The 12,912-nt window shown below is 35.9% G+C and overlaps 2 protein-coding genes across 2 annotated transcripts; both read left to right on the top strand.

Annotated features, from left to right (window-relative positions):
• The first annotated feature begins 1,614 nt into the window (after window positions 1-1,614).
• Window positions 1,615-6,477, top strand: LOC129877142 (uncharacterized protein At5g01610-like). The gene is made up of 3 exons (XM_055952627.1): window positions 1,615-1,916; window positions 5,283-5,337; window positions 5,965-6,477. The coding sequence occupies exons 1-3, from the start codon at window positions 1,830-1,832 to the stop codon at window positions 6,333-6,335; spliced, it is 513 nt and encodes a 170-aa protein (XP_055808602.1). The 5' UTR covers window positions 1,615-1,829; the 3' UTR covers window positions 6,336-6,477.
• A 1,849-nt stretch (window positions 6,478-8,326) lies between these two features.
• LOC129875594 (putative disease resistance protein At4g10780) lies at window positions 8,327-11,336 on the top strand. The gene is given in 4 exon segments (XM_055950889.1): window positions 8,327-8,576; window positions 8,579-9,371; window positions 9,373-10,629; window positions 10,631-11,336. Coding segments are annotated over 4 exon segments (3,006 nt in total).
• The last annotated feature ends 1,576 nt before the right edge of the window (window positions 11,337-12,912 follow it).

Below are 12,912 nucleotides of genomic sequence, written 5' to 3'. Positions count from 1 at the left end.
ATGAAGCAAGTAGAGAATGTGTGTGGTTGATATCGATGATACAGTTTATTAAAGAAAGATGCAGCCTAGAAAATAATATCAAAGTACCCACAGTTATATTCGAAAACAATGCCGCGTGCATAGCTCAATTGAAAAGTGGCTTCATAAAAGAAGATAGAACAAAATATATTTCACCAAAATTATTGTTCACACATGATCTCCAGAAGAATGGTGATATTGATGTACATTAAGTTCGTTCTAGTGATAATTTTGCAGATTTATCCACAAAGTCATTACCAACATCAACTTTTTAGAATCTAAAATATAAGATTGGAATGCGTCGTCTCCAAAATATCAAATGAAGTTTTCATCAGGGGGAGTAGAATACGCGTTGTACTCTTTTTTCCTTAACCAAGGTTTTGTCCAATTGAGTTTTCCTAGTAAGGTTTTTAATGAGACAGCACTCAAGGCGTATTACCAAATGTGTGTATTCTTTTTCCTTCACTAGGCTTTTTTCCACTGGATTTTTCCTAGTAAGGTTTTAACGTGACACAACATCTATGGAGGTTCAGAATAACTATGTATATTATTTCTTGTAAAGTTTTTAATGAGGCACATTACACGTGGACATCCAAGGGGATTGTTAGGAAAGAGCAAGTGGATGTTCCACTTTATAGTGGGACCTACTAATACAAATTGTATTTTTCTTTTACTCCTGCTTTTCTTCCCACTTTTTCTTTTCCTCTTTTTCTTTCCACACCCCTTTGTTCCCCCTCTACGTTTTCCTCTTCACACTGCTATAAATAGCATCAGTATTGTGAAAAATGATTTGTGGAGGAATTCTCTCAACTATCTCTTACTATTTCTTTCTCCTTCTTAGTTTGCTAAGTTAGTTTATTTTATAATATTTTTAAAATTTTGGGTGGCTCCATTATTTGTATTAGCCCAAATTCAAAATGTTAGCCATTTTCTCTCAAATTTTATTTAAATTAACTAGCGACGTGTAATCGTGTAAGCAACATATAACAAAGGTGCATTGCCTCTTAATATACGTGTGTAAGAGGAGAGGAGACTTTTTGGTTTTAAGATTATATTATTTCAAATTGACAATTTATTTATTATATATCGAGAAATGATTTTGTATGTCACTTATAATATTTTTTAACTTAAATATATAAAAGATATAAAAAGACTATTTTCTTTAATTTATTTTATAAACGGTCAAGAGATCTTAATTCCTCTCGAATGGTATTATGATGAAACATGTGATTGGTCTGAGTTAGGTCATGCATTTAAAAAAAACTCACAAAAAATCGATTAAGTTGAAGCAATATAAAATAACTTATTAAAATTGATTTGGTTTATTTTTGAATTGAAAATTAAAATTTGTTTTCTTTATTTTTTTAGGAGAAAACGTACTCAAACCGAACAACAAATATCCCATCATATTTTCATGAATCATAACCATAACATATTTTCTTGAAGAGACATCTCAACATTTCATAAACTCTTGGATATTCATAAAGAAATCAAGGATCAAATTGCGCTTAAAATAATTTGAATTGAGTCAATCTCAAGTCATTTAAGCATTAATCTTATCTTAAAATAATCTTAAATTGTGATTTAAGAAAACAATAGGAAACGAAGTTTGCCAAAAAATAATATATTTTTGGAGCAAATCACAGCTAAGAAAATTATATAGGTAGGGAAAGGGATTGAGCAATCAGAAAACTCAAATCAACTCCACACCTTTATCTCACTGAATTGGAGTCAGAGAGAAAGGAGGAAGAAGACTTGTTTAAGCTCTTGGAGTTTTCATCATCGGTTTATAGAAATCTTGGATATTGATAATGGATCAGATATTGAACAAAGTGGGTTCCTACTGGATAGGTAAAAGAGCCAACAAGGAGATCAATTCCGTCGGAGATGACATTAACGTATGCCCTTTATCTCTCCCATTCGGTTTCCTTATCATTTTTATTTGAATTTTCATATGATCTAATTTTGGGGATTCTTCTTTATGTTTGTGGAAACAATAAATTGCATAATTTACCTGAATGATTAAGAAGTTTTGTCCTCAATTTACTGAATTTTGCTCTTTCTAGCTAGGGTTTCTACTTGGTATACTGCGTTTCAAGCTGAGGATAGTGGGTGTGACCACAATTTCCATTTCTCAATGTTACCGGTTATTAATCAACTTTAGTGTTTTCTTAAATCCTGATTATTTGAGCTTTTACTGTGGTCTAATTTTGGGAATTCTTAATCATGTTTGTGGAAGCATTAACTTTTACAGCTTTTGATTGCAAATTTTATGTTAACGGCTAGGATGTATATCCTCCCTTAGTCTAAATTTGCCGAGTAAGCTCTTTCTTACTAGAGGTGGATTTTAAGTCCTGAGTGTTTTTGTTCAATGATAAAGGTAAGTACAATCCAGGATGTGTGATGGTGGTGCACATCCTGAAGGGTGAATTAAGTGTTGTACTTGAGTGTTGAAGGATTGAGGTGCGGGTCCATTAATTACTGAGTTCCAAAGATGGAAACAAGGGAGAAGTCCAAATATACCCGTAACATTTGTGATTGGTCTTTCACTATGTCTGCCAAATTAGACCAACTTTTCCACGGTATAAAACTGTTTAGTGAAAGGGGCATATTTGAGATGAAAGATAGACACGTGAGGTATATTTGGACCTTTTCAACTGTTCAGGGCATGCTTCAAATTATACAAAGGGTATACATAAACCAAGTAGATAGTTTAGGGTAAATTTAGATACATTGTTGTGGCTCAACTGTGGCAAATGGTAAGCCAAGTTGGACAACCTTTACAAGTAAATACATATTTGAAATGAAAGATAACAATTTGGGCTTTCATGGATGAAATAGGTTAACGGAGGGAGAGTGTAAGACATATTGAATGCTTCAGGGGTAAATTTGAACTTTTTCTCTTTAAATAAATGTGGATCCATTATTTTATGTTAGTGAGTCCGAAGTAGTATTTGAAGTTGGTGCCTTCTCTGTACAAATATATATAACTTATTGATTAACTACATAGTGGGTGAGATCACAAGTTGCTAATACTCCATTTAAAGTTGTCTCTTATGGTGAGAGCCCTACACTTCCATCCAAGAAACTGGCAGATATAGACTTCTAATTATGAAGGACAGAAAGTGGGAATTACCACTTTTGGTTTGTAAGGGAGGGGGTTTGGGGGTTAGGGTTTACCATATCAAAAGAAAAAGCTATGTATCATCCCTTGTTTCAAGTGAGTTAATTTTGTGGAAGTTAAGTATTTGTTCCTTTTTAGAGAGAGTATGGGAAATGATGTAAAGATTTCAGAAATTAAAGGGAAATGTGATGTGGTAAATTGATAATCTGGGCTTGAAGGACTAATTTTGAAACTATATTCTTTTTAACTTTATGGCGTTAGTTATGAAGATGTTTGACTGGGCACAAAGTTTAAGAATTAAAGGAAGACATTTGAAACTTGTGGTAAAAAATAATCAATAGGTATTTGTGAGGCTATAAATCATCTCATTAAGGGTAAAATAAGAAGTTTAAAGTCAAATTGTTATTATATGTAGAAAGGTTCCATTCTTTTGGGACTGATCAAAAAAGAAAGAGAGTCGCATAAATCGGGACGGGGGGAGTATAAAATAGTGTATATGAAGATTCCATTTTGCTGATTCCTTTGCAGCTTGGTTATCAATTGGTGCCAATATATGATATTTTGATCTATGTTGTGTCTATTCAGAATGACTAAAACATGGCATAAATATGACTTTTGTGACATTATGGAAGTTAATTTAATAGGATGGGGGTTTACTTCCGTTGGCATTTTTTGAGGATTATTCACAGAATGATGACGTTTGAAAATTGGTTCTCGGTATATATTTTAGATGTACTGCATTTTCATCTGTACCTTGGTATTTCAACTTAGATGCATTGGGAAATTGTCTCTTTGACTGTAACTCTTTTACTTGAGTTTGATACACTTGAGCCAAGCGTCTTTCGGAAACAACCTCTCTATCTCCAAGAGGTAGTGGTAAGGTCCGCGCACACCCTACCCTCCGTCCCTCCCCATACCCCACTTTGTGGGATTTCACTGGGTATGTTGTTGTTGTTGCTCTGTGACCCTTCTTTGTGGAAAATGGATTGATAACCAGGAAATGCTACTAGATTTAATTTTTTGGATAAGACTTCCACATACAAGAAGCTTTAGTGAAGGCATGGTACAACGAGATTTTGTAACTGATGTGCTAAAATTCACAACTTTTTGGATGAGCAGTATCTTCTCTCTTGTGCTGTTGTTCTGCCAGTTTTTTCGTATTTCCTATATTGTTCTTGGATAGTAGACAAATTTGGATTTGCCATTGCTGGTCTAAGGCTCATGTGGACTTATTTGTGTGGTTGGCCTTCGATTTTGATGAATTGCATCTCGTGTTGCCTTTATTATGTCCCTTTAGGGCATGAGGTTTTTTTCCATTTTTTTTTTGAAAAATATTTTCATTGAACTTTGTTTTTGGTTATAGATTAGAAGGATTTTTGTGGTTAGTTTCTGAAGGTGAATTTTTTCTCTCAACTTTTTTTCAAGTGAAATGCATGTCCAAATGCAACTTCAATTTCCAATACTATTTTTTTTCCAAATATCACTCTGTTAATGTCCAAACCCTACTTACTTGCTTGTTTTTAAAGAAAAATACAATTCTGTATATTCTTTGGAGATAAAGGAACCTTCTACGCATCTTCTCCACCTTTATTACACCTTCTCTGCCTTTATTATTTCACATGAGCATAAACTTGACAGTTGGGCATGCCCGATGAATGCTAGAGTGAAGCTATTTGCTGTGAATGCAAGAGTTGAACAATTGAAAGAGAAAAACCTTTATCCTCAAGATGATGGTAAAAGCCAACAGAAACTTTTAAATTCTAAAATAAAAAAGCCAATATAAACTTCTATATTATAGTATGATTAAAAGTATTATAATGTTATAATAGTTATTCAGAAGAGAAAATGGGAACCAAATCCACTTAAGTGTCCTGCTGCACTGAAGCTAATGACTATAATTGATGGAGAGATTCAAAAGAATTTATGATTCAGCAAAATCTTGATAATGTCACTTTTCTAGCACATCAGTTGAAACCAATTTAGAACTATTATTCCCTAGGAAGAAATGTAGATATTTGCTAAGTATGAGTTGTTTGTCAAAGAGCAGTTGGTTCCCATTAGTCACTTCTCTGTGTGGTATTTCTATATATCTGTTTGAGTCGTTTTGTTTCATACTGATCTTTTCCCTTTCAATAATCAGTCATTGCAGAGTAGTATTGAAGGAGGAACAAAATGGCTAGTGAACAAGCTTAAAGGTTTGTGTTCTCGCTGCATAACTCACCATGCTTGCTCTTCCACCCCCACCTCACCCTTGTATGTTCAAAATTTGCTGTCTGAACCACTAGCACACCTGTCTTTCCCCAAGGCAGTTGGAGGACAAGGACAGGAAAATAAAATCATTATGTTGCTGCCAAGAATATCTTATAATAGTGTTTATGAGTATTAAGAATGGTGAGTGAAAAAAAGTTTCTCACACTCAAAAAAAGAGAGAATGGTGAGTGAATTGGTTGATGAGAAATCAGGAGTGCCAGGGGGAAACATTTTCTTGTAAGAATCTGTGTTTATTCACGTGTGCTATTTTTCTTTTTTATTTGGGTGGAGAGGAATCGTCTGGCACAGTGAGGAAGCTTTTTGTTTGTAAGGAGGAACATTGGTTGAATATGGTCTACAAAATCTTTCTCTAGTGATGTTTTGTTGGGAGTTAGCTGTGGACTGGAAGACTATTCCCTTCTAACTTGTCTGGTTCCAAGTTCTTTATTCTCTGACTGGGAAGTCCCTTTTTCATTTTCTTGAGGATTTTTAGCTATATTAACAAGTTTTATATTATGTCGTTTGGTACAAATGATAACCTTTATCTTCCCTGCTTAATCTTGGTTTTGTAGGAAAAATGCAAAAGCCATTGCCAGATCTTCTGAAGGAGTATGATGTTCCAGTAGGTATTTTTCCTCGAGATGCCACCAATTACGAGTTTAATGAAGAGACACGGAAGCTCACTGTGTATATACCCTCTGTATGTGAAGTTGGTTACAAGGATTCATCTGTATTACGCTTCTCTACCGCTGTTACTGGATATCTGGAAAAAGGAAAGCTAGTCGAGATTGAAGGAATGAAAACAAAAGTAATGGTGTGGGTAAAAGTTACTGCCATCTCATCAGAAAAATCCAAGGTCCATTTCACAGCTGGGTTGAAGAAAACCCGAAGTAGGGAGGCTTATGAGGTTCTGAGAGATGGAGTAGCTATTGAAAAATTCTAGTGAGATAACTTTCTTTGAACATCCAATATACTATGAGGCCATTCTGAGGGCTCAAAATTACAACTTTTGTATGTTAAACTGTCTCTTCTTTGTATGTGCTGCTGCAACCGTTGTGTTGGTTTTCTATGTTTGATTTCAAAATTTGTCCCTCAACTTTGGCATGTTAGAGTAAGTAAAAAAAACTCAGCAAAGCCAGATCAGGCATTTTATCTTAAAAATTCTTTGCAGGGAAAAGTTGAACATTTTTAGTGAAGCATTCCATCCGACTAGTTCACCCTCCCAACTAGTTTTGTTCAAGGTTCTCCATCTATTTGAACCCATTTCTACTTAAAAGCAGCTTCAAAATTTCTGGAATGGTATATTAGCATAATATTGTGTGAACTTTAGGTTCACAACGTCAAAATCTAAAGAACTAAGAATGGCGGTAGCTAATCGACAATGGCAAGGGTTTAGCGACAGCTAGGGTTGTGAATTGTGAGTATTCACAACAAGAACGTCTGATTTGCTTGTTTTGTTATATGACTGTATCAGCGTCAAATTGTTGGAGAAGAAATATATTTGTTTTGAAGCATTTTCTTATTGGTTAGATCGAAAATCGCCCCGTTAAAGACTAAAAGCTGATAAACCAAAAATCGATAACAAATATCTTATTAGTTTGATTATCGGTTTAGCGTATTTAAAAATCGAAAACCAAATTCATAATACTTAAAATTGAACCAAACCGACCGATGCACACCCTAATCGCGAATTAGTACTTCTCCCCTTTTTATCATCTTGAAAGTAATATTTATTTTTTACAGGTAAATTTATTATAATAGATTTTTCTTTTTTTAAAAAAGTATCATAATTTTAAAGAAATAAAAAAGAATAAAAATTGATGAGGTAAGAGGAGTATGGACATTTTAAAATTATTGGGCCCTTTGTTTAAGATCATGCTCGACGATCATCCTCACAAGCACAAGTTTTTGCATTCAGAAACATGTATTTTATTAAGCTCTCAACCTTAGCCCTTCAATAAACTCCTTCAACCTTAATTAGAATACGCATTGAGATTGTACTGTTTATTGAGGCGAATACATATAATCAGCGAATGTGATATCTTTTATGTAGTACGGTACCTAGTGTTCGCAGTTTTAAAGCCACACTCCAACTTTAATTTTTTTCCTAGTTAAGCAGTATGCTTTGAAAGAAGCTTGTTTAAATTATTCACTCTTGACAATGTTGATTTTAGTTTTCTATCTTAAAGTTGGTACCTCATGGTATTCTTTATGTGAAATGTCAGCTTTCTTTTTAACAAATTAATATTTAAACGCTTTATCTAAGACTTTAATTAACATAAGACAATTAATGTACATTGAGTTGACCTATAGTTCAATATATCAATTTAGTATGGGCACAATAATTGAGGAGATTTTTTCAATGTTCTAGAGCTCCTCTATGTCTATTAAGCCTGACTTCCCCTTGACCAAATAGTATTGAGTTAAAGATCTCATATATGTGGTTGTCTACTGGAAGATTTTTCTACTTTTGATTGGTAAATCATTTAACTTTTTGGCCTATTATATCTCCTCATATATTTGCTATTTTTCTCTATATCTATATATGTCTGTGCAGAGTTAAAGCCAGGATTGTTATGTTATGGATTTTGAACCATAGTACTTTTTTTCTTATCAAGTTCTGACTATATTATTTGCATTTTTTTCTTATCAAGTTCTGACTATATTATTTGCAGATAGTAGATGAGCCAAATATAGGATTTGAGCAAAAATTACTAGGTTCTATCGACTTGTAACTACTATACTAGCTCCGCCTCGGTGTCTGTGTTAAAGAGATTATACTTAAGCTCTTTCTCCATAAATTTTGATCTATTTTAAGCTCCAATAGATCTAATATTGTAGACAAATTCAGTAATTTACCAATTTCTATCACCTTAAGGTTGAAGGACTAACAAGTTCTCTCTTTTCTTTCTCTGGCTTTGTTTTGTTAGTATCATGGTGATTGAGGCATTATGAATCCTCAAGGAAAAAGTATGGGATCCGTACGTGGGACTTGAGGAAAAACTAGAAACCATAAAAAGAAAGATGGAAGTGTTGATCAGTCGAAGGAAGGATGTCACAGCTGAAGTAAAAGATGCAGAACTACATTCGAGTAAAAGACATAAGACTGAGGTTGAAAATTGGCTTAGTAGTGTACAAAAGCTAGAACATAAGTTTGAATGCTTTGAGCAAGAAGTACAACAGGCCTATCGCGCATAGGGTTGTCAAATCGTGCTGATACAATTCATAAAGAATTGGAAGATCTCCTAGACCAAGGTAAATTTACTGAAGGAACTTTGCTTCATTTTAATGAAGAGAAGATGCAACCATTGGTGACGATAAACTTGAAAGGTCAAGCATTTATGAAGATTCTAAGAAAGGTGTTAACGTCGTTGAATGAAGTTTCAAGTATTGGCATTTATGGTATGAGAGGTATGGGGAAAACCACTCTTGCAATGCATATACATGACCATCTCCTCAAAGAATCAAGATTCTTTGGTAATGTTTATTGGATTACTGTATCACAAGATTTTAGCATTACTAAAATTCAAAACAACATTGCTAGCACTATCGGTCTAGACCTTTCGAGTGAGGATGATGACAAGAAGAGGACAGCAAAATTGTTCCAGAGTTTGAAGAGGAAGAAATGCTTTGTGTTTATATTGGATGATGTATGGAACATTTTTGATGTAACAAAAGTGGGAATTCCACTGGAAATTGGTGGAGGTAAGCTAATCATAACTAGTCGATCGTCTGAGGTGTGTGATAAGATTGGCTGCCAAAAGAAAGTAAAAGTAGCAACTCTTTCAATGACTGAATCATGGGAATTATTCGTGAAGACACTTGGTCGTCAATGGGGAGATCTTTCAATGGAAATAGAAGAAATAGCAAAGAAAATGACAAAGAAATGTGATGGATTATCACTCGGAATAATAACTACGGCTGCAAGTATGAGAAGAGTTAACGATGTTTTTGAGTGGAGGGACACGTTTGAAGAATTCAGACTCTTGTATGCAAATGGAGAATATGAACAATGAGGTGTTTCCAATTCTTCAGTGTAGTTATAACCGTTTGAGAGATCCAAGACTACAAAAGTGTTTTCTTTATTGTTGCTTATACCCTGAAGACTACAAAATTAGGAGAGATGAATTGGTTCGCCTTCTCATTGTGGAAGAGTTGCTTGTCAAAAGGAACAGTAGGAAAGCAGAACTTGACCAAGGTTATGCAGTATTGAGAAAATTGGAAAGGGCGTGCTTACTAGAAAGTGTCGTGAATGGTAATGGATCTCGATGTGTGAGGATGCATGATTTGGTGAGAGAAATGGCATTGCGAATTACGAGAGATGAAATTAATTTGATGGTGAGAGCAGGAGCACAATTGTGTGAAATACCAGGGGAGCAAGAATGGTCGGAGGACTTGGACAAGGTTTCTTTGATGAATAATGATATAAGCAAAATTTCACAGCCTTTATCCTCTATATGTCCGAGACTTACAACTTTGTTATTGCAAGGAAATTGTAGTTTGAGTCAAGTTGTAGATACCTTTTTCGTGCAGATGCCTGGTCTACGTGTTTTGGATTTTAGCTACACCGCAATACATCAGCAGCCTAGTTCCGTGTCAAATCTAGTAAGTCTCTCTGCATTGCTGCTACGACGTTGTTATGGACTTAGATTTGTGACACCATTGAACAATCTCAAGAACCTCATTGAGTTGGACCTTTTCCACACAATTATCCAGGAAGTGCCTCAAGGTTTAGAAAGTTTGGTTAATTTGAGATGCTTGGACATGACTAGAGATGAAAGCGTTTCAAAGACACTATATAAGAAACCTGATGAAGATATTTTAGCTAAGCTCTCTAATCTTCAATTCCTCTCGATTCCTTTTGTTGTACAAGTAGAAGAATTACTTGGGATGAGACAACTAGATGTATTTCATGGGAAGTTTATTGATGTTTGTAGTTTTAATAGATTGGTCAAATATCAACAGCCTTGTGGGAAGCCGAGTTCCTTTGTAATTGCTTTAGATCCGAAAAGTTCTTCAGATCCAATTTTGGAGAGTGATCATCTTTCGCGTCTTGTTCTCACTGGAGACAGCATAGAGATGCTACGCTATGACCAGATAGAAGAAGAAGAAGAAGGGCGAGTTGTGACTCTTCTACCGGTAAACATTCAGGAGTTACTTATTTCAGAATGTGATTTTCGCACGTTGGGCAATAGCTTGTTTGATGCTATTCCATCTCTGATTCAGTCCAAAGACTTGAGTAATTAAAATTGGACGATGCAATGGTATAGAGTGCCTACTTAGGTTATCGAATTGTAGCTCAACGGGACATCAGGGACTCATGTCTACTTGCAACACACTCGAAACTCTTGAGAGATTGGTTTTGCATTGCTTAAAAGAATTCAGTGGTCTTTGTAAGTTGGAATTAGGAGAAGCTTTGCCTACCGTTGGAACCTTTTCCCATCTCCGGTGCCTTGAAGTTTCGTTTTGTGATAAAATGAAGGAGTTAATCCCTAGGTGGCTGCTGCAATACCTCCAAAATCTCACAGAAATTACTGTAAGGATTTGCGAGGAAATGGAAGAGATAATAACAGATGATGAAGAAGAACAAGTTAACCAGTACGCGAGCTCTGCCTCATCATCAGCTATCATTTCTTATAATCGAAGCAACAACATCAACGATGAGGTTGTTTTACCAAAGTTGCAGATTCTTTATTTACATGCTTTGCCAATACTCAAGAGCATATACAAGGGAAGAATGACTTGTGGTTCTATTCAGCGTATAACAATTTCATTATGTCACAAGCTGGAAAGACTTCCATTTACTCTTCCTCTTCGAAATGGGTAGCCATCAGCTCCTCCAGATCTTGAATTTATCAGAATGGGTGAAAAATCATGGAAAACTTTAGATTGGGATCATCCTCAATACAAGAATGTCCTCCATCCTTTTGTTAAAAAAAACTAGATACAAACCTCAGGTACACAGTGAATTATGTGGTTTCGGATATTTTATATATAATTTTTTTTACTTTTTGTTTTCTAGTTTATTTTTGAAAATCTGGTACCTGGTAAAATTTGCGTATTTCAGAATTTAAATAAGTTGTTATTGGGGTCTCTCCCATTATTCTAGAACAATAGTAGGTCTAATATATAGAAAATGTTGACACAACCAAGCAAATTTTACTACATGAATGGAGGTGGAGTACTGTGGTTTCATTGTACAAGAACAAGGATGATATTCAAAACTGTAATAATTACAGTGGTATCAAATTGTTAAGGCACATTATGAAGATATGGGAGAGGGTGGTGGAGATGAGGGTGAGGAGAGGAGTGTCAATTTCAGAGAATCAGTTCGGATTCATGCTGGGGCGATCAACTATTGAAGAAATCCATCTTATGCGGAGACAGGTGGAAAAATTTAGGGGAAAAAGAGGGATCTTCATATGGTGTTCATTGATCTTGAAAAAAGGCTTATGACAACATTCCGAGGGATGTTTTCTGGAGGTGTTTGGAGGCTAAAGTGATTCCAATGGTGTATATTAGGGTGATAAAGGATATGTATGGTGGAGCCAAGACTCGGGTTAGGACGGTGGGAGGTGACTCAGAGCACTTTCCTATTGAGATGGGACTACATCAGGGATTTGTGTTGTCCTTTTCTTTTTGCCTTGGTGATGGATGAGCTGACATGATCTATTTAGAAGGAGGTTCCATGGTGTATGCTATTTGCGGACGACACCGTGTTGATTGATGAGATTCGGAACAAAGTTAATGATATGATGGAGGTTTGGAGATAAACTACGGAGTCCAAAGGGTTCAAATGGAGCAGGACCAAGACAAAGTACGTGGAGTGCAAATTCAGTGTTGCGATGGATGAAGAGGGCATGGAAATAAGGTTTGCCACTCAACCTATCCCCAAGAGAGAAAGCTTTAAATATCTTGGATCCGTCATCCAGAGTAGTGGGGACATCGACGATGATGTCGTGCATCGCATTTGGGCAGCATGGACGAAGTGGAGGCTTGCCTCTGGAGTCCTGTGTGATAAGAAGGTACCACCTAAACTTAAAAAGGTAAGTTCTAAAGAATGGTGGTTAGGCCATCGTTGTTATATGGTGCGGAGTGCTGGCGAGTCGAGAACTCTCATGTTCAGAAGATGCATGTTGCGGAGATGAGGATGTTGATATGGATATGTGGTCATACTAGGAGTGATAAGATTAGGATCGATGTTATTCGGGAGAAAGTGAGAGTGGCCTCTGTGGCAGCCAAGATGAGAGAAGTGAGACTGAGATGGTTTGAGCATGTGCAGAGGAGGTGTGTCGACACCCCATTTAGGAGGTGCGAGCGGTTGGATTTAGGGGTTTCACGGAGGGGTAGGGGTAGATCAAAAAAGTATTGGGGAAAGGTGATTGACAGGATATGGCACAACTTCATGTCATCGAGGACATGACCTTAGCTAGAAAGGAGTGGAGATCGCGTATTAGGGTAGAAGGCTAGCAGGGGTAGAATTTTGTCTTGGCCTGTGACCATCTAGGCGTGCCAGTATA

The sequence above is a fragment of the Solanum dulcamara genome, chromosome 12, assembly GCF_947179165.1.
Source record: "Solanum dulcamara chromosome 12, daSolDulc1.2, whole genome shotgun sequence".
Classification (NCBI taxonomy): Eukaryota; Viridiplantae; Streptophyta; class Magnoliopsida; order Solanales; family Solanaceae; genus Solanum; species Solanum dulcamara.
This window is presented reverse-complemented; position numbering and strand designations above follow the sequence as displayed.

Bases quoted from the DNA above. Each gene is read 5' to 3' on its own strand.
- LOC129877142 (XM_055952627.1), top strand. From the start codon at position 1,830: ATGGATCAGATATTGAACAAAGTGGGTTCCTACTGGATAGGTAAAAGA. The intron at 1,917-5,282 runs GTATGCCCTTTA...TTCAATAATCAG, and splicing joins CCGTCGGAGATGACATTAAC to TCATTGCAGAGTAGTATTGA. The intron at 5,338-5,964 runs GTTTGTGTTCTC...TTGGTTTTGTAG, and splicing joins GCTAGTGAACAAGCTTAAAG to GAAAAATGCAAAAGCCATTG.